Source organism: Pygocentrus nattereri, chromosome 14 (assembly GCF_015220715.1).
Source record: "Pygocentrus nattereri isolate fPygNat1 chromosome 14, fPygNat1.pri, whole genome shotgun sequence".
NCBI classification, from domain to species: domain Eukaryota; kingdom Metazoa; phylum Chordata; class Actinopteri; order Characiformes; family Serrasalmidae; genus Pygocentrus; species Pygocentrus nattereri.
The window spans coordinates 12,213,596-12,232,928 of record NC_051224.1 but is presented as its reverse complement, the minus strand read 5'-3'; the positions used below and the strand labels follow the sequence as shown (position 1 = coordinate 12,232,928).

Here is a 19,333-nt window from a genome sequence, read left to right as displayed (position 1 = left end):
TTTTTCACTCATATTGTATTTGCACCATAAAGTTTTCATGGTTTTGTGTACCAAAAACTCAATATTTTTTTTTACATAATTATAACATTTTACACCCTCCCTTAATCACTTAGAATAAAATGTTAGTTTCCCTTTAAAACGTATATGTAAATAACCTCTGTTCTGATTGGATGCTCTGTAGTGTGCAACATTTAAAAAGCAACCTGGGGGGGGGGCACGTTAGGAAGTTTGCATGAATGGGCCCAGTTAAACTGCTGTAGAAATATGTAAATTGTTTGGTTTTCATGACATAGTCAAAAAGAATGAATTGAAAATGGGATGCAGCTTTGTACAAAGGACCGTAGTGACTGGGAAGCAAGTGGTATGTTTTGAAACTTTCATTCCAAAAAATTGTTTAACAATGAATGATATGGGCCATTTGAGGTACAGTATCTCACAAAAGTGAGTACACCCCTCACATCTCTACAAATATTTTATATCTTTTCATGGGACAACACTATACAAATGAAACTTGGATGTAACAAAGTAGTCAGTATACAGCTTGTATAGCAGTATAGATTTACTGGCCTCTGAAAATAACAATACAGCCATTAATGTCTAAATAGCTGGCAACACAAGTGAGTACACCTGAGTGAACATGCCCAGGTTCTACCCAGTTGTGTCGTTGTCCCTCCCTGGTGTTATGTGACTTGTTAGCATTACAAGGTTCCAGGTGTGAATGGGGAGCAGGGCTGTTAAAGTTGATGTTTTGAGTACAATTCGCTCATACTGGCCACTGGATATTCAACATGGCACCTCATGGCAAAGAACTCTCTGAGGAGGTGAGAAATAGAATTTTTGCTCTCCACAGAGATGGTCTAGTCTAAAGATTGCTAACACCCCGAAACTGGGCTATAGCACCGTGCCAAGGTCATACAGTGGTTTTCCAGGGCAGGTTCCACTCGGAACAGGCCTTGCCAGGGTTGACCAAAGAAGTTGAGTCCACGTGTTCAGCATCTTATCCAGAGGTTGGTTTAAAAAAATAGACGCATGAGTGCTGATAGCATTGCTGCAAAGGTTGAAGAAGAAGAAGGAGGTTAGCCTGTCATTGCTCAGACCATACACTGCACAATGCATCAACTCAATCTGCATGGCCGTCGTCCCAGAAGGACGCCTCTTCTGAAGCTTACACACAAGAAAGCCCAGAAGCAGTTTACTGAAGACAAGCAGTCCAAGAACGTGGTTTACTGGAACCATGTCCTGTGGTCTGAAGCGACGAAGATAAACTTGTTTTGCTCAGATGGTGTCCAGCATGTGTGGTGGCACCCTGGTGAGGAGCACCAAAACAACTGTCTCTTGCTTAGAGCCAAGCATGGTAGTGGTAGCATCATGGTCTGGAGCTGCATGAGTGCTGCTGGCACTGGGGAGCTGTGATTCTTTGAGGCAAACATGAATTAACAACATGTACTGTGACATTCTGAAGCAGAGCATGAACCTCTCCCTTTGGAAACCGCGCCGCATGGCAGATTTACAACCCGATAACAACCCCAAACATACCTCCAAGATGACAACTGCCTTGCTGAAGGGTAAAGGTGATGGACTGGCCAAGTATGTCTCCAGACCTAAACCCAATGGAGCACCTGTGGGGCATCCTCAAGCGCAAGGTGTCTAACATCCACCAGCTCCATGATGTCATCATGGAGGAGTGGCAGAGGATTCCAGTAGCAACCTGTGCAGCTCTGGTGAATTCTATGCCCAAGAGGGTTAATGCAGTGCTAGATAATAATGGTGGTCACACAAAATATTGACCCTTTGAGCACAATTTGGACATGTTCACAGTGTACTCACTTGTGTTCCCAGCTATTAAGATGTTAATGGCTGTATGTTGAGTTATTTTCAGAGGACAGTAAATCTGTACTGCAATACAGGCTGTACACTGACTATCCATTATATCCAAATTTCATTTCTATAGTGTTGTCCCATGAAAAGATATAATAAAATATTTGCAGAAATGTGAGAGTTGTACTCACTTTTGTGAGATACTGTAGCTGAATGTACTAATTAGAAGGGGTGTCTAGAATTTGACATTTTTGCGTCAGTTTCCTGGACTATATTTTCCTTTCAATGGAGGCTCTCCATTCAAAATGCTGTGTAGTCCAGGAAACCAACCTATAGCGTGTGACTGAGCCTGGAGGCTTTTATGGGAGTAAAGTATTGTGTCAGCACAAATGTTGCACAAACTATTCGGCAGGCTATTAATTTTATGAGGATTTCTTTATTTCTGTGAATGTCTACAGAAAGCAATAGTATGTCTAGTGTTCCTCTAGTACTAATACATTCATGAGGTTTGGATGACACAGTGGGATTACCAGAGGTGACATTTCCACTCAAACAATTTATTTTCCCAATTAATACCAGGGGCGGAACATACAGGAGTAATTGTACTTATTCTAGAAGATTTGTACTTTAGTCGAGTACAATTGAAATTTAATAATTGTATTTCTAAATCAATAACATTTTAAAAGAAAAAATGTATTATTTTTATCAGAATATTCTATCAAATTCCTGCTATTGCTAAAATTATACTGTCTGTGTAAGTATATATATATATTTGGGCTTTTCGTACAAGTATGTATTTGGCACCATACTTCCACTTCTAACTCAGTAAGATTTTAATACAGGACCCATTTTTTCACATAAGTAAAGTTACTGTGTACTGTTTCCACCCCTGATAAACACAAAATATGGCACTGTCATGTACCTTTATGCAAGTTTAAAAAAACTTTGTTTTTTAAAACCTCATATCTGCAAAATTATAACTTTACAGGAGAATGACAAAAAAATAAAAGCTACCTACTTAACTTTTAATGTAAGTCAAGACCCCCCCCCCCAAAAAAAAATGGAGATAAGAGGTCCGACAGCAGCGATATATTATTATTTTTTTTTAAACTTACATAAAAGGTAAAATGATAGATAGCAACAATAATATATTACAACTGATAAAAGAAAATCCAATTAACGTAAACAAAAAACAAACCACAACACCCAACTGGTTTTCATTTTGAAGTGTGGAATGTGCCAGTCATTCGTTTAGTTGAGCAAGCTGGAGAATATGTGCATGTTTATCCCTGCTACACTACTCTTTTTTACCAAAGGGTAACATACATCATGTCCATGCCTTTACTCAGTGGTTGGTGTGAGGGTCAGCATCAAATAATATTTCATTATTAAGATGGAATAAGAAAAACACAAACCCAAGATACTTAAGATTAAAACAAGAGCAACAGCAATCTGATATATAACCATTACATTACCACTAGTAGTCTATGAATAAATAAATAATTGATCAACAGTTCAATTGTATTAAAGCAATACTCAGCTGTAACCTAAGCTTAATCTGCCACTTCTGCATCATACCGCTGATTACCACAATTCTCATGCATTTCCACATATTTAGGAAAGAACATATTCTCTCGAAGAACAAGTGGGTGGGTTCGCAACATATGTGGTTTCAACAGACTGCAGCGAATTTTGTTCTATTGCTTTTAACGAGAGAGACTTGTTTTGATCACTGTTTTTGCACATTTTATGTCAAAAACATAAATCTCAAGGTGGTCATAAGCATCGCTTCTGATACTTTTTTCATCATGTTTCTCTAACCCCTCCCTCTTAATTATCTAGATAAACATTTTAATTACATGACTCTATAACAGCTGCTCTGTGGTTTCTATGACAAAGGAGTCTCAAATCAACAGGCAACACACTGAAATGTCTGTGGTAAATCAACCGTTAACATCAGCTGTAACAGAGGTTAGGTTGAAAAACTAAAGTATTCCTTTAACTTATCTTTTAAACTGCTCTTTATCTCTTCAACCTCCCAACCCCACAGGTATCATCCCTCTTTTTATTCACCCGTTTTTCATTCATCCCCTCCTTACACAGTTACTGCTTATACATCACAGGTCCATTTAGATGCACTCCTCCATTCTTCCTTTATTCTTCTCTCACTTGGTCTTGCTCCTTTCCATTTCACGGTCAGCTAGGTCAATGGCAGCCATGTTGCGGGAGGCGGTGATGAGGTGGAGTACGCTGATGCCTGCCTTCAGCACACATACAATGCCACACACCGCCAACAGCCACTGTAGCCACACTAAAAATACATACACATACAGAGTTGCATACAAGAGCTTTGGGGGCATTCACATCTGGTAGCAAATTTGTTCTTTATTATTTACTATTAATTTATCTTGGAAATGTCTTTTTGAAAGGCTATACAACCTTAGAATAACTGCAGTAAAAAGTAACAAATTTTTGATGCCTCCAGCCACTGCATAGATTTGTTAAATTCCTAGAGCATCACATCTGATTTGTACATAAGTACAGATTAGCCAAAACAGGTACTGAATGATAACTATATTCGATACTGGCCTTCCGAGGGCTTCCAACGGTTAAGCAAACACTATATGCAATATGGGTCTATGGGAATTCCCTATTCAATGTATTCATAGTATTTGTTTTTATTCTAATATTAGTGTTTTTCTGAGCAAAGAAACACTTATTGACCAGTAGAAAAGCTTTTAAACAATTTCCTCAGCTGCCTAAACCTTCTGCACAGTACAGTGTATATACAAGATACAGCAGGAATTCTAAGGACAACAATTAGCCATTTACATAGTTAGACACACAACATGTAGACGACAAGCAGTTTGTGGCAAAGGCGAGCGAGATGGGAGAAGTAGAAGGAGGAAAAGAGAAAGAGGGAAGTGTGGCTAGGCAGAAGGAAACATTAGTGACTGCAAACACTCACCCTGTGGCTCTTCGATGTAGTACAGCACATACAGCAGGCAGTAAAACAGCTCATTCCCCATACACATGAAAAAGAGCACCGGCTATGGAAAAAAGCACAGCAGTTAGAGGAGCCTATATACAGTAGCGTATCACTTGGCATAAATATTTGCTGTTTTTGCATTTAATAACAACTTAGTATATAATGATTATAAAAAAACATATATATATACATACATACATACATATACACATACATACACACACACACACACACTTTTATTTATATTAGTTTTACTTTTATCTATATTTTTGATATATAATCCCTTCAAGATTTGAACATAAACTGCCTGCCAAAGGTTTTTTAAAATGTTGTGTAATACCAATAAGGACCTTTTTGTTGATTAATGTAACATAATAAAGACTAACCAAATCTGTCTTGATGAGGACAATCTCATGTGTAAATATTGGTGACAGCAATCACTGATGGTGCTTGTATGGAAATAAGGCCAAATCCCATACTGTTTATCCTCATGTTGTGATGTCATAACTCATCAGCACTCAAATCAATCAGCTGTTGAAACCACTGTTTCAATACGTGGACAAAAAAATGGTCAAATTACATGTCAGGCAAAGCCTTTAATACCAGGGAAGACACTTTGATGAGCATAAACCTGAATGCTCCAAAATATACCCAAAGTGTAAGCAAATAGCTTTGCAGGAACTCTGTACTTAACTGGGCCCAGTTTCCTGACGGCACAAAACAAGACATGAAAAAACAACACGAAAAAAGCTAAATATTCAGATGCAAGTTTTATGTATCAAAACTACGCAACATCTATGATCTATGATGAAATGGGCAATCTGTGACATTGTGCAGTATGTTTTACACTTTGGAAAAATGAAAGGAGCTCCCCTTTTCAGGAGTGGAAACTTTATGAACTCCTTTACTCACAGCTCAGATCTTCATAACTCAGAACTGATTTTGAAGATGCAGCTCTGCATGAGACAAAGCTCAAAACAAACAGACTGAATGTCTTTAAGAGCAAAACAAGATCCTCTACTCACAGATCGAGCAAATGTAACACTGGGCTACTGTTGATTTTAGAAAAGTGAAAAGTAGCATAAAGAGTTTTATCACTTCATTCAGAAGCTGAATATCTGACTGCTTCCGCACAGGCTATAACCTAGAAGTGTAACTCAGTTTGATCTGCTTTCAGAGATTCTCATCCTTTTGCCATTTGTGAAAAGTTGTATCTGCTGGAACACAGCTGCTCTATCATCTTGGTTGTCGCCATGCCAACACCAGAGATGGCTTAGTCAGATTTTGCAAGAAAAAGTCTGTAAAAATCAAATAGAGGGCAAATAAAATGTCATATTTTGGCCATCTGAAGAAAAAAAAAACGCGTTTTGTGTGCAAGATACAATCAGTTATACAAGTTTGAATTACTGTTGTCCAAAAAATTGCACTAATAGATCGCATTCGGTGTTCAGATTATCTTAATTGGTAGACAGAAAATTTAGCGTGATGATCACTGTACCATTTAAGAATGATCTTTATGCTAAAATGTTATTGGCAAATACAGTCCTGAAAAGTAAGAGTGAGAAAAGTCAAATTTTAGAAGAAGAAGACAAGGTGTCTGTAAATTCCGACAGGCGGTGTAGATATGTGTATTTGAGCATTACCCTGGAGGTGTAATAGATCCTGAGAATGGGGTTGCCAGACAGGTCAATGGTTTTGTGACTGGTTGCGCCCTTCATCATAGAGCTAAGAGAGAAAGATGCAAGAGGACAGAACATACATTTCCATTTGAAACAGATGTTTTACAGGACAGGACAAAGTGTAAAAATCTACTTTCTAACACCAACTGATGAGACAAACTGGCAAAATCACATGGCACCTCCTAAACAGCAGTAGTGTGTAAAGGGGGTTTGGTTTTTCTCCTTCGCCCAAGCGCAGTTGATCAGCCAAGACATTTTTGGTGTCTAAATGTCTTTCTTTAGGTTTGCAGCAGAGCTACAAGGGTAAGGTAGCTGACAAGTGAAATTATGGACACCAATTAGGTCCATACCAACTTGCCTTAAACCACATTTAGTAGTAAAAATAGATTTTTGTATGACACAGCATAACACACTGTTAATTAGACTGTATAGCTAACAACAGTAATGTTGGCAGTCAAACTATCGCTTTAACACTACGTGAACATGCACCTTACATTATGCCAACCCCTAAATCTGAGATCACAAAAATAATAAATACATAATTTAGAAAAGAAAGAACAAAACTGAATTTGAAATATATTCCCTCTGTGATTTCTTGAACTGAGAGCCAGACAGCCTTCTGAATTTCTGGGAAACAAGACAAATGACCACTTCATACTGCATGCACCTGAAAGAAAACAAAAGGGTGTCTGACTCACCTGTGCAGGTGCAGCCAGTGGCTGGCCACATCCAGGCTCATGCTCAACTGAAAGAGGAAGGTGTAGGATGGGTAGAGGAGAGCCAGGTTCACCAACAGACACATGGTGGCACAGCGGTCAGTCAACATGTCCAGCATAGCACCAAATTTAGTGCCTGAATGGAAAGGAAGACGGCATGAGAGAAAAGTGGAGAACTCTCCAACTGCATAAACCACAATATGTCCCTATAAAGTAAAGGGAAGAAATAACTACCTTGATTAAGGGCTCTTGCTGCGTGTCCATCAAAGGCATCCAACAGTGCACTCAGGAGGTAACAGAACACCGCTGGAGCTGGACAGCACGGCATCAAATAGAAGGACAACAAAGCCAAAATAATTCGGGCATAACCTGTGGCAAGAAGAAAAAAGTATGGCGAGCTAATTTAGCTTCTACTTTCTATATATCAAAAATTCAAAATGTACAAAAATACTAGCAAAATGCAACTTGACATTCATGTCTAAATAAATCTTTCGTAGCAGAAATATTTTAGCATGCAAGATTTCTCTCACAAATGAGAATTCATGGCTTTTCCCAGTTCATTTTTAATGGGAGGAATAAAGGAGTTATTAAAGTACCCATTCTTACACGTAAGATATTTTACTTTTACATGAAAGACCTAAAGTGCAACATGTAGCCTAATAATTACATTTCTGCTAATAAGATATCAATTGGGACATGCATAATTAGAATAATTAGAATAAACATGTTTAAGTGCAATATTTATCTGTGAAGTCCTTTGGACTTCTTTTAGTAATTCCACACTGTCAGCACTATCATATTTATTATTATTTACTCATTAATATATACATTATGAGAACATTTTTCTAGTTTGTTCCACAGAACTCTGAAAAAAAGAACATGTTTATTTCCAAACCCACATTTTAAAGCAAAGTTTTCATGGTGGTTTTGACGTGTTCAGTCCCTCCATATTAACCCAGACATTTCAAACTAGAAGAATCATTTTAGCTTTTAATTTGAACTCTAAACATAACTTGTTGTCTTCTAAATGTTTCTTTACTGGAAACAAAGGCCAGGATGTTTTCATTATTTTATTTGACAAAAATCATATTAAATGTGCAAGTGGGCTTATGAGGGCCTCTGCTCTAATTCAGGCATGGTGAATTAGGCATGGTGGGCCGAGGACCAAAAAAACTAAACAATATACAAATAAAGAAGGCCGATAGGTTTCTAATCTGTTTTTGTAATGTATTTTGTACTGTACTATATTTTAGTATTAAAATAGTTTTAATTAGGAAAAATTGATTTCAATATGTTATACACCCCCAGACCAACTGTGAGTCATACTAGCAAAAACTCTTCATCCCTATTAAAATGAAATGAAAAATAAAATGGCTCTCCATAAAAGCGCAATGGTCACCCAAGACTAGAAAAAAGCAAGTAATTAGGAAACACTGCTGTTTCTGCCGGACTGACGGAACCTGGCAGGCCACCTTAAATGGTGCTGCCTCATGTGCAGAATGTCAGCCCTGTGAGGCCGATGTGAGGAGCCCACTGCATGGCTGACAGGATGTTAGTAACCGACTGACTGAGCTGCTGTACTTCTTGCTTCAGTGGACGAAGTTACCCTTTTTAAACTGAACAGGGTTGAAGTTGGTTTCCCTATTCAGCGGCTTTTTGATCGGGTTTTCCAGTTCCACCTTAAATGCTGCAGCAGTTTCTCCTACACTGATCTCCTCCGACCATTTTTGATATGATATTAAAACGACCCACAGAGCAAATCAAAAGACAGTCACTCATTCAAACACGGCTTTAGCTCATCTAACCGACACACACACACACACACACCGCGGAGCCTCGGCGGGACTTACCGATCAAATTCGGCACGAACAGAAAGATGTTCTCCTCGGCCATTATAAGCACCGTGGCGTGCTGATCAGAAGGCTGACTGGGTTTTTTTGTCAGTTAATTCTGTGTCGCTTTCTGTTTCAGCAGCTCGATGATCGTCAGGAAGCATACATTTGTCGTAAGGTGTGACGTCAGGTTTCCGCTCGCGCAGTTAACCCATTAATACCCGTGTCTGTGTTCAGTCCTTGAAATCTACACTGCTCAAAAAAATAAAGGGAACACTTAAACAACACAATATAACTCCAAGTAAATCAAACTTCTGTGAAATCAAACTGTCCACTTAGGAAGCAACACTGATTGACGATCAATTTCACAGCTGTTGTGCAAATGGAATAGACAACAGGAAATTATTGGTGATTAGCAAGACTCACTCAATAAAGGAGTGGTTCTGCAGGTGGGGACCACAGACCACTTCTCAGTACTGATGCTTTCTGGCTGATGTTTTGGTCACTTTTGAATGTTGGTGGTGCTTTCACACTCGTGGTAGCATGAGACGGACTCTACAACCCACACAAGTGGCTCAGGTAGTGCAGCTCATCCAGGATGGCACATCATTGCGAGCTGTGGCAAGAAGGTTTGCTGTGTCTGTCAGCGTAGTGTCCAGAGGCTGGAGGCGCTACCAGGACACAGGCCAGTACACCAGGAGACGTGGAGGAGGCCGTAGGAGGGAAACAACCTAGAAGCAGGACCGCTACCTCCGCCTTTGTGCAAGGAGGAACAGGAGGAGCACTGCCAGAGCCCTGCAAAATGACCTCCTGCAGGCCACAAACGTGCATGTGTCTGCACAAACGGTTAGAAACCGACTCCATGAGGATGGTATGAGGGCCCGATGTCCACAGATGGGGGTTGTGCTCATAGCCCAACAACGTGCAGGACGCTTGGCAAATTCGCCACTGGCGCCCTGTGGTCTTCACAGATGAAAGCAGGTTCACACTGAGCACATGTGACAGACGTGACAGAGTCTGGAGACACCGTGGAGAGCGATCTGCTGCCTGCAACATCCTTCAGCATGACCGGTTTTGGCAGTGGGTCAGTAACGGTGTGGGGTGGCATTTCTTTGGAGGGCCGCACAGCCCTCCATGTGCTCGCCAGAGGTAGCCTGACTGCCATTAGGTACCAAGATGAGATCCTCAGACCCCTTGTGAGACCATATGCTGGTACAGTTGGCCCTGGGTTCCTCACAATGCAGGACAACCTCATGTGGCTGGAGTGTGTCAGAAGTTCCTGCAAGATGAAGGCATTGAAGCTATGGACTAGCCCACCCGTTCCCCAGACCTGAATCCGATTGAGCACATCTGGGACATCATGTCTTGCTCCATCCACCAACGCCACGTTGCACCACAGACTGTCCAGGAGTTGACGGAGGCTTTAGTCCAGGTCCGGTAGGAGATCCCTCAGGAGACCATCTGACACCATCAGGAGCATGCCCAGGTGTTGTAGGGAGGTCATACAGGCACGTGGAGGCCACACACAATACTGAGCCTCATTTTGACTTGTTTTAAGGACATTACATCAAAGTTGGATCAGCCTGTCGTGTTTTTCCACTTTGTTTTCATTTTGTTTGTGACTCCAAATGGCCTCCATTGGTTAATAAATTTGATTTCCATTGATGATTTTTGTGTGATTTTGTTGTCCGCATGTTCAACTTTGTACAGAACAATGAAATATTCTCATTGAATACTTTTATTCAGATCTAGGATGTTATTTGAGTGTTCCCTTTTTTTTGAGCAGTGTACATTTTCCAAAACTTATTAAAAGTTTTTAAACATTAAATTCCATCGTTTGGTAACACGGAGGTACTGAGTAACGGAACAAAAATCCACATGTGATCGTGAACAGAAGCTCATTTTTAAAACAATAGAAAAGGGGGGTAGTGTAAGAAGTTTCTTTTGCACCCTTCAGAACAAGGCCTGTAGCATTTTTTTCTTCTTTTCATACTAATACTGGTCACTGGACATGGAAGAGTTAAAGTAAAGCCAAAGCCTTCCCCTTTAATCTGCACCATCTCCAACTTGAGCTCCAAAAAAAAATATTTATCAGAAAAATTCTGTTTGGTAGAATCAATAATGCAAAAAAGCATAGAATTGTGCCTTTACAAATCTATAAAAATGATCTGTAAATAGCTTTATTGCAAAAATAATTATTTAACCTGATAACCTTAATTTACAACTATGATTTGAAAAGCCAAATGCTGATTTGTTTGGTGCAAATACTGCAACAAAAAAGTTACAAAAGTCACTGTACATCTGCCATCCTGACTGTATTACAGTTGTAGACAGCTCATCCTTTTCCTCTTGGAAAATCAGCTGTCTGCTGGCTGAAATAGATGAACTATGAACTAAAAGGCAAATCAAAGATAAATTTGTATGAACAACTCTTGGCTTAAAATGGTTATGTTTGCCACAGCTAGTGATGGTTGTTGGCTGTGTTAAGCCTCTGGGACAGGCCTGCAATTAAGATTTGTTAATTGACCAGATAAACACAGCAACGTGTCTCACAGCGACACTGCGGTCAGCCCTATGGACTTGGTCTCTATGGTAACCTCAAACCCTGTCCAGTGTGTTGCTGCTTCAACATGACCTCAGTGACTCTTGCCAGCAGTGCGGATTAAAAGCAGTGAAGCACAGGCTCCAGCAGTGGCTCATTGAGTGTAGGTCTCACAGAGCCAACAGCAACAACATGATCATGCACAAAATACACACCACAGAAAGATGCACAAAAATGGACTGGAAGAACGACTCGAATGCTAGATTTTTATGCTTTTTTTATTACTTGTTAATGGTTTCTGTACAAGTTCTATAACCCATTTCTTGTTGTCCTGCTCTTGTTAAACCTGAACACAGTTTGGCCTTGTGAATCGCACTTTCTCTGAACAGCCTCCTCTTGCTAACACTTAAATCAACACATGCCTTGAGAGCACTCTTTCAAATGTGTGCTCTCACACACAGACACGCACGCACACACACACACACACACACACACACTCTCTCTCTCTCTCTCCTTGGCCTGAACCGCCCCCATTCTTCCAACAGAGCAGAGATGGGGACAGAGGTGCCCACGCTTTCCTCTGATCATTCCGATTTCTTAGTCCCAGACTTAGAAACACCCCCTCCAGAACAGACGGCTATAAGAATCCAGCACGTTTTGCTGTAAACACATGGAGTGAAGTGGGCCAAAGCTACGGTGGCCGAGGTTTAGAGTGGTTCTCCTCCTCTGTCTTCAAAAGGTAAACAAACTCAGTTACAACAAAAGAGATTTAACATAGGAAATGAAAAAAAAAAAAAGATTAACTGAAGGGGATGTTGGAGGAATGGGAGCTGAAGAGGGGAGCAAACAAAGGAAAACGAAAAAAGGAGAGGTCAGGCAGACATAGGAGTGTGAGGTACAGCAAGTCTCCATAGTGTGTGTATGCAAGGAAGAGACAAAGGAGTGGAAAAAAGACAGCATGATAAAATGAAAAATACAAAAGAAAAAAAAAAAAAAACAGAAAAAAGGAGGGAAATGACAAAATTATAAAGTGAAAGAGTGAGCGAGCGCGAGAGCGAGAGAGCGCGAGAGCGAGAGAGCGCGAGCGAGCGAGATATAATGTATGCAAGTGAGCGCTGGTGTTTGTGAAGAGCTGGCAGTGTGGAGGTTTGGAGACCCCTTCAGTTCACTGTGAAAATCTTTGTATGTTACTGAGACAATTTGGTTGTCCATGTGAACAGCTCAAATTGTCTTTAGTGTGTCTAGAAATGAAAAAAGACAAAAAAAGACAACATCTAGGCATTGAAATGATATGGCAAAACATGCTGGATCAGAGGGGGCATTTTAGACAATGTACAATTAGCTAGAAATTTTCTATACAGCTAAAATTCTTTAAAATGTCCTGTACAAGTTTAATACTGGCTCTAAAATACTACAATCCCAAGAATGCACTGCTTAACAGACACCTAACCCTGAGACGTAACAAGGAATGCTGGGATAGGTAGTCTTTTCTATTTTTTTTGTCCCATCCCCTCCCCCCTCCCTAAAGGTGAGACTTCTCAAGTTCTCCATCACAGTAAAATCACTTGCATTCTCCACCTAGTGGTCAATGTTGGCAAAAAAGGAATTAAAACCGTTAAAAAAAAAAAAGAAAAAAAATGCAGTAATAAAAAAAAAAGTGACAGAATTAGTTTAGAATTAATTACAACATAAATTACAACTGCAGTAGTTGAAGTAATAACAGTATGTTTTTTTTCATTTCTTACTTTCCAATTACTATATGTTCCCATAGCAAAATTATCATTATCCTATACAAGAGTTGAGTTAGTGCTTTTATGTACACACGCATTATATAAGTACAATATAGATCAAAAGTATTTAACAGTGAACAATCTTAAACCTAGCTGTCAAACCTGACAGGTATAATACACATATATACTCACTCATATATAAATGTGCTGTGTGTACGGTTTTGTATACAAATGGCCTCTGTACATTAGGGCTTGATGCAATGTAATCAGCTCTCCTATTGACACGTACGTTACATACACATATGCCTTTGTAGAGAGAGACAAGGAGATGTAACAGTAATACACTGCCCTCTGAATGGCTTTTCCAACACATCAGGCAAGAAGACACCTGTTCTATGAACCAAGATCCTCTTAACATGACCACACAAAAAAGGGTCATTGACAATTACTGCTCGACTAAAACAAACAACTTGGCATCCATATGAGGACACTGGGCGGAGTTGCTTTAGGTCACTCGAGCCTCTGGATGGCAGTATGCAAAGAAAGTGTGGCAAATAAAAAAAATGTTGCTTTAAAAAATAAAAAAAAAAATACACAATTCTCCTTGTCCCTAGTACAACTGTGCATTCTAATGACCATTTTTGATTAGTGTGGTTTTAGTATTATATACACAACTACATGGTATTTATTTTAAGCACCCTCTTTTGTGTTCAGTTTAATATCTTTAAACTAATTTTAAAACAACATGCTACTAACTCTGATGCAGCTTACTATTGCCTCTCTCTCTTTTAGTAGTAAAGCTCACATTGGCATTTTAATTATCATTTCCGGGGCCTTAAAGTCCCAATCAGGAACAGTTGAAAGCAATAGAGACTGGCTGCAGACATGCACCATCAGCTGAATGCACTCTCAGCCCCAGTGACATCACGCGCACATGCACTCTCTGCCACAATGGCACAAGCCGTCCAACGGCACAGTAACTTCTGGCTGCTGCTGCTTAGCGCTTTCATCACTTAATCATTTTTTTTGGTCCATAACACAGCTAGATTACATTTAATGCACCTACTGGTGATCACCTTCAGCATGGCTTTCATGAGTTTCGGCAGTAGCATTTTTGTTTTTTTTTCTGAGAATAAACCCGACATTCATGTCTGATCATTGTGGTTGATTTTATTTTTAAAGTTTCCATTTTTAATTCTCTCATTATCTGTACGACAACGTTGATACACAATCAGTGTACCTCTTGTTGCCCAACAGTATGTGGTTCGCCGTTTTTCCTCATAAAACTGACTAACACTATTGTGGCAGAGTGTGCACTGACGTCACCAGTAGGATGGCGGTGCATGTCAGGCTGAGAGTGCATGTCTGCAGCCAGACCCTTTTCGTTGAAACAGCACCATGCCAGCACAAAAAAGGGGTCTGTAGTTTTACAAAAGCGTAGTGTACTTTTTCTGTTTGAAAGTGTTTATTTCTATAGTACCAAAAACTGGCACAGATACTGCAGCAATTTCTGATTGGAGCCTTAATTGCTGATGGGGGCTAGGAGTATTCACTTTCTGTTGACATCTTGCAAAAGTCAGTGTGGCAATCTAACATCTAATCTTTCCATGGATCCTGACAGGTTTTCTAATGTAGTGTTTGTTATAAGGGTGTGCTAGCACTTCACGGCAAGCAATTCAAGCATTGCTCTTTCTAGAGGTAGCCTGTTGAATTTTCTGGTCTACTGATAAGTGTTCTTTCTCCCAGGAATACAAAAAAAGCCCCCAACAGAACCACTGAATGACCATCCTGCCATACAGTATTGGCACCATTCACTTTCGCATTCTACCTTCAAATATCAAGCACATACCTTTCTTTCTTCTCTCACTCTGTCACATCTCTGTCTTTAGCGCCTGCCCCCCCCCCCGCCCCCAACCCCCACTGCTCCCACCCACTCCCTTGGTAACCCTGAGATCAATCTACCTTATGAGTAAAGGTGATGACTGCTGCTCACTGTCTAAAATACTGATCAGAAAAAGCCACAGCCTGGGCTACGGCTAATCCCACCTGATTTACTATTAAAGGGGTGGAATGAAGATCTTTCAAATCCACACTAAATACCAGCGAACAAAGGCTCTAACACTAAAGAGCCCAACCCAAACTGGGGGCCTCCCTCGCAAATTTCTGCCAAAGGTGTCTGGCTCCTTGGTGACTTTAGGAGTAGGAGAGGTGGGACCCGTTGGAGATGTGAGAGGTGACGGAGGTGCTGCGGCTCAGGCCTCCGTCTCCACCTGGTCCTCCGGGCCCTCCACCCGACGCTGTCCTCCTCAGGGGCCCCGGGCTGTTCCTCAGGGCCATCAGGCTGGGGCCCCTCACCACCAGGCCCTCTCCTCTCCCTCCATACCCACCCTGAGAGGAGGAAGAGGAGGAGGATGATTGGGGAGAGGATGAGGAAAGAGAAATGGGTGGAGGTGGTGGAGGAGGAGGAAGCAGAGCAAGAGACTGAGAGGAAGTGTGGGCAGAGAGATGGTGGTGTGAGTGTCCATGGGAGTAGGAGGATGAAGAGGAGGAGTGGTGGTGGCTCCCTCCTCCTCCTCCTCCACCCACCCACTCTCTCTCTCGCTCCCGATCACGTTCACGGCTCTCCCGGTACAGGTGCGGTGTGCTCTGATGGTGGTACTGCTGCGGAAGATAATGGAGGCGGTGGTGGGACGAGGAGGATGAAGAGGAGGACGAGGAGGCTGACGAAAGAGAACTAGGCAGGCCACGTGATCCCAGTATGTCGAAATCTCGCTCGCTGTCCCTCTCTCTCTCTCGCTCCCTCTCCCGAATCGAGACTGACTCGATTCTGCCAAATCCAGCTGTGCTGTTCTGGCTCCTCCAGGAGGGGGGCGCTGCTGAATTCTGAACACCATGGCTCCAGTGACTGCCCGAGCGGGGCACAGGGCGAGAGGGCCAGCCACCGGGCCCTGAGGAGGGTGGGTTGGGGTAGCCCTGGCTGTAGGCCTCCGCAGGGATGCCAGTGAGGGCCATGTTGCTGAAACCCAGCCGCATGCTCTCAGAGTCGAAAGCCTCAATCTCTCGGGCCTGCCGCTCCAGCAACGTCCGGATGCGCTCAGAACGTTCATTCTGAAGAGAGAGCATCTCTTCCTCGATCTGAAGAGAGCCAAGGATATATATTATGTAAGAATGTGCAACAAACTTCCCTGCTTTGTGAAAGGCAAAAAGTTGGTGTTTAATTCATAAAATTGAAACACTTTTTTTAACGATGATTTGATTCCATTACCATTCATTAGGAAATTATTAAATACATCATGTAATTTCAAAATCTACAATTTGACTATTTTAGTATAATTCTGAATTATTTTAAAACAAAAAGGGGATGGTGATTTATTCTTGGAAAAAGGCAGCTGATTTACCTCTTTCATATTGATGTTACTGAACAACATGAACAATATACAACACTTGCATGCATGTGTGCACATATGTCTCACCCTCTGTTCAAGCAGCGCTCTCCGGATGGATACTCTTTGCTCCAAGTCTTTAATCTCCCTCTCGTGCTGCGTATCAGTGTGCATTTTAATCTTGCTCTGATACGCATTCAGCAGCTCCAGCTCCTGTTGAAGCTGCATCCGCAGGACTTGGTACTCTGCCTCCTGCGTCTCATCCAGTCGCAGCTAAAGAGATAAGCAAAGGGGCAGGATGTCAGCAGAGAATCAGACCGTCAGGAGCTGAGATGGCTTTAGAGAGTTTTAGAGACTTTTAGATACCTGGTGTGATCCATACTCCTAAAACATGCTGTACAATGGTTATAAAAAAAATATAGGGCTGGCCAAAATAACATGAATATTAGCAATATTCTATGCTAAAATTAAGTATTCATTTGTTGCTTTGGTATTTGGTCCTCTATGCAACATTCAGAAGCTTTGTCTTTTTTCATGCTTTAATGAATTAATTTCATTTATTTAATTGAATTTAATTGATGCCCTTGGGTAGAAGCATATATTGTAATATGTGCCTTTAATTATGTGGTGCAGGCATTTGAAACACCATCTTACCGTCTTGCACACATGCTCTGTGAACAGAATTGTGCATGTGTTATATAGTGTGTGCATTAGAAGGCGGTCTCTCCTTGCCTTACTCACAGCCTGTGTGGACAGCAAGTCATTGATGGAGTGGTCGTACTGCTCAGCCAAGATGGCCAGCTTGCGAGTCTGCTCCTCCTTCAGCCTCTTCAGCACGGCCTTGTGGTCCGATTTGGGTGTGGTCTCCAGCAGGTGGTTCCGCAGGGCCTTGTATTGCCTTGTCTGGATCTTACATGTGTCCTGAAACTGGCGCTTGATCTGTAGCTCTTTAGTCTGCGAGGCCCAAGGAGGTGTGGGGGTAGACAATAAAAGATAAAATGTATATCTGTATCTTCTATATATCGTCGCTTTTGAAAGAAAATCTTGTATCTCCAAAACAACTTTACAGGAGAAAGAAAAAACGTCAATAACACCAGAATTTTTTTTTGGGGTAGTTTCTTCTGGTCCATTCATCATGAAGATTACACATGTAAAGGGCAACAGTTACTTTCAAATTATGTCAAATACTGCATCAAAAACTAGTACAATGATTCACATAGTGCACTACACTAAACTACATAGGTTCTCTTAACATAGGTTCGCATATTTTGATGTAGTGTAATGTAACATATCTTGAGGATTTTGTCATGTTGTCCAGCCCAATTGCATCATTAACCACTTTAAAACCACTCACTCACACATGCCTAGAGAACCCATTCTGTGTGCACCAATTTCCCCTCACCTTCAGGCTCTTGGGCTGCTGGCGGACCTCCATGCTGTGCTTCTGCCGCAGCTCCTGCTCCCGCCTCTTGTTGTAGTCCATCTGATTGGCGAGCTCGCTCTGGTGCTGCGTGCGGATAAGGTCAGCACGAGTGTGCTGCACAAGGCCCAGCTGCCGGAACTCCAGCTCCTGCGTGGACTCGTGATGGCGCAGCAGCATTGCGCACTCTAGATCCTTTTGTGTCTGACGCTTATTCAGCTCCTACAGGGTGATATAAGATAACCGTAAGAAGACTGCAAGCAGTAAACACAGCAGACATCATTAAAACTGAACTGAAACAAGTACATTTTTTTAAAAAAGGGTTTGTATATTTAATAAGCTTAGTAGGTTTGCCAAGTGCTTAGTTTGATACAAATGTGATAGGAGAACCACAAAGGCCCAATTTGCAGCAGTCTATATGGCAAACATCTGGTGCAGCAAAATTGAGCATACAATGAAAAATGCTATTCTCAGCCAATAAACTTAAATGTGTTCTGCTAGTGTTCCAAAAACCATGGACTATTAGGCAGCCCAACAAATATAGGTGGCTTCAACAAAAATCCAGATCTCTATCTTTTAACATACCATCATAAATGCTACAATATATGCATAAACACAATCACAATATGGCATGTATTCAGAATACGATAATTTACTTTTTAAGACTTTTAAGATAATTTTAATTTTTAAGACTCACTGACCTCACAGTACAGGATTAATTAAGCCAGTGCAAAAGTTTGACAGTTTGTCAATGACGATGACTGTACCAACTTGTGCTGTCTGCATAGGTATGCTGTGGAAGCATTACCTCTCTGAGCAGGTCCTGCTCCAGGTTATGTCGCGCTAGCAGCATCTTCCTCTTATACTGTCTACACTGTAGTTCGTAATACTGCCTCTGGCGGCGCAGTAATCCAGCCTCCTCCTCTGCCTGGATCTGTTGGAGACACTCCTTTTGCCTCACAAGCCATTCCTGCTTCTCCCTCTTAGGGGTGGACTGGTTCTCATTCAGCTCCTGCACACAAATCAGAGCACAAGTTCAAAGTGAGGTACACACCAGGGCTATTATAGCCTTCAAATTTTCATTTGTTTTTTTGATGCAAGTTTAAGTTTAAATTTAAGTGTGCATTTTTAATTTTATTTTTTTGCATTTTAGTTTTATTTAGTTATTTAATTTTACTTTTAAATATTATAATAAAAATTGTGATAGTAGGTAAATACACAACA

At 41.1% G+C, this 19,333-nt stretch overlaps 2 protein-coding genes across 3 annotated transcripts in view; both read right to left on the bottom strand.

Moving 5' to 3' along the window:
- Window positions 1-2,234: 2,234 nt before the first annotated feature.
- On the bottom strand, window positions 2,235-9,095 carry cdipt (CDP-diacylglycerol--inositol 3-phosphatidyltransferase (phosphatidylinositol synthase)). Its single transcript, XM_017681790.2, has 6 exons — window positions 9,053-9,095; window positions 7,437-7,571; window positions 7,185-7,338; window positions 6,451-6,532; window positions 4,787-4,868; window positions 2,235-4,129 (listed from the first exon to the last, which is right to left on the bottom strand). The coding sequence occupies exons 1-6, from the start codon at window positions 9,093-9,095 to the stop codon at window positions 3,984-3,986; spliced, it is 642 nt and encodes a 213-aa protein (XP_017537279.1). The 3' UTR covers window positions 2,235-3,983.
- Window positions 9,096-15,242: 6,147 nt separating this feature from the next.
- taok2a (TAO kinase 2a) overlaps window positions 15,243-19,333 on the bottom strand; it is a 29,006-nt gene continuing 24,915 nt past the window's right edge. Inside the window, exons 16-20 of one of the 2 annotated variants that reach the window (XM_017681769.2) lie at window positions 18,918-19,121; window positions 18,092-18,331; window positions 17,422-17,643; window positions 16,780-16,962; window positions 15,243-16,441 (exon numbers count right to left, since the gene is read on the bottom strand). In XM_017681769.2, coding sequence (XP_017537258.1) covers window positions 15,500-16,441; window positions 16,780-16,962; window positions 17,422-17,643; window positions 18,092-18,331; window positions 18,918-19,121 — 1,791 coding nt within the window. In that variant the 3' untranslated portion in view covers window positions 15,243-15,499. The remainder of the gene's footprint in view (window positions 16,442-16,779; window positions 16,963-17,421; window positions 17,644-18,091; window positions 18,332-18,917; window positions 19,122-19,333) is intronic. The other variant, XM_017681770.2, reaches the window with a different exon arrangement.

Excerpts from the sequence above, each read along its gene's own strand:
- cdipt (XM_017681790.2), bottom strand. The coding sequence starts at position 9,095 with ATGGCCGAGGAGAACATCTTTCTGTTCGTGCCGAATTTGATCG. Across the intron at positions 4,869-6,450 it reads GGATCTATTACACCTCCAGG|CCGGTGCTCTTTTTCATGTG; the intron begins GTAATGCTCAAA and ends TTTTTTCCATAG. Across the intron at positions 4,130-4,786 it reads CTACATCGAAGAGCCACAGG|TGTGGCTACAGTGGCTGTTG; the intron begins GTGAGTGTTTGC and ends ATGTATTTTTAG.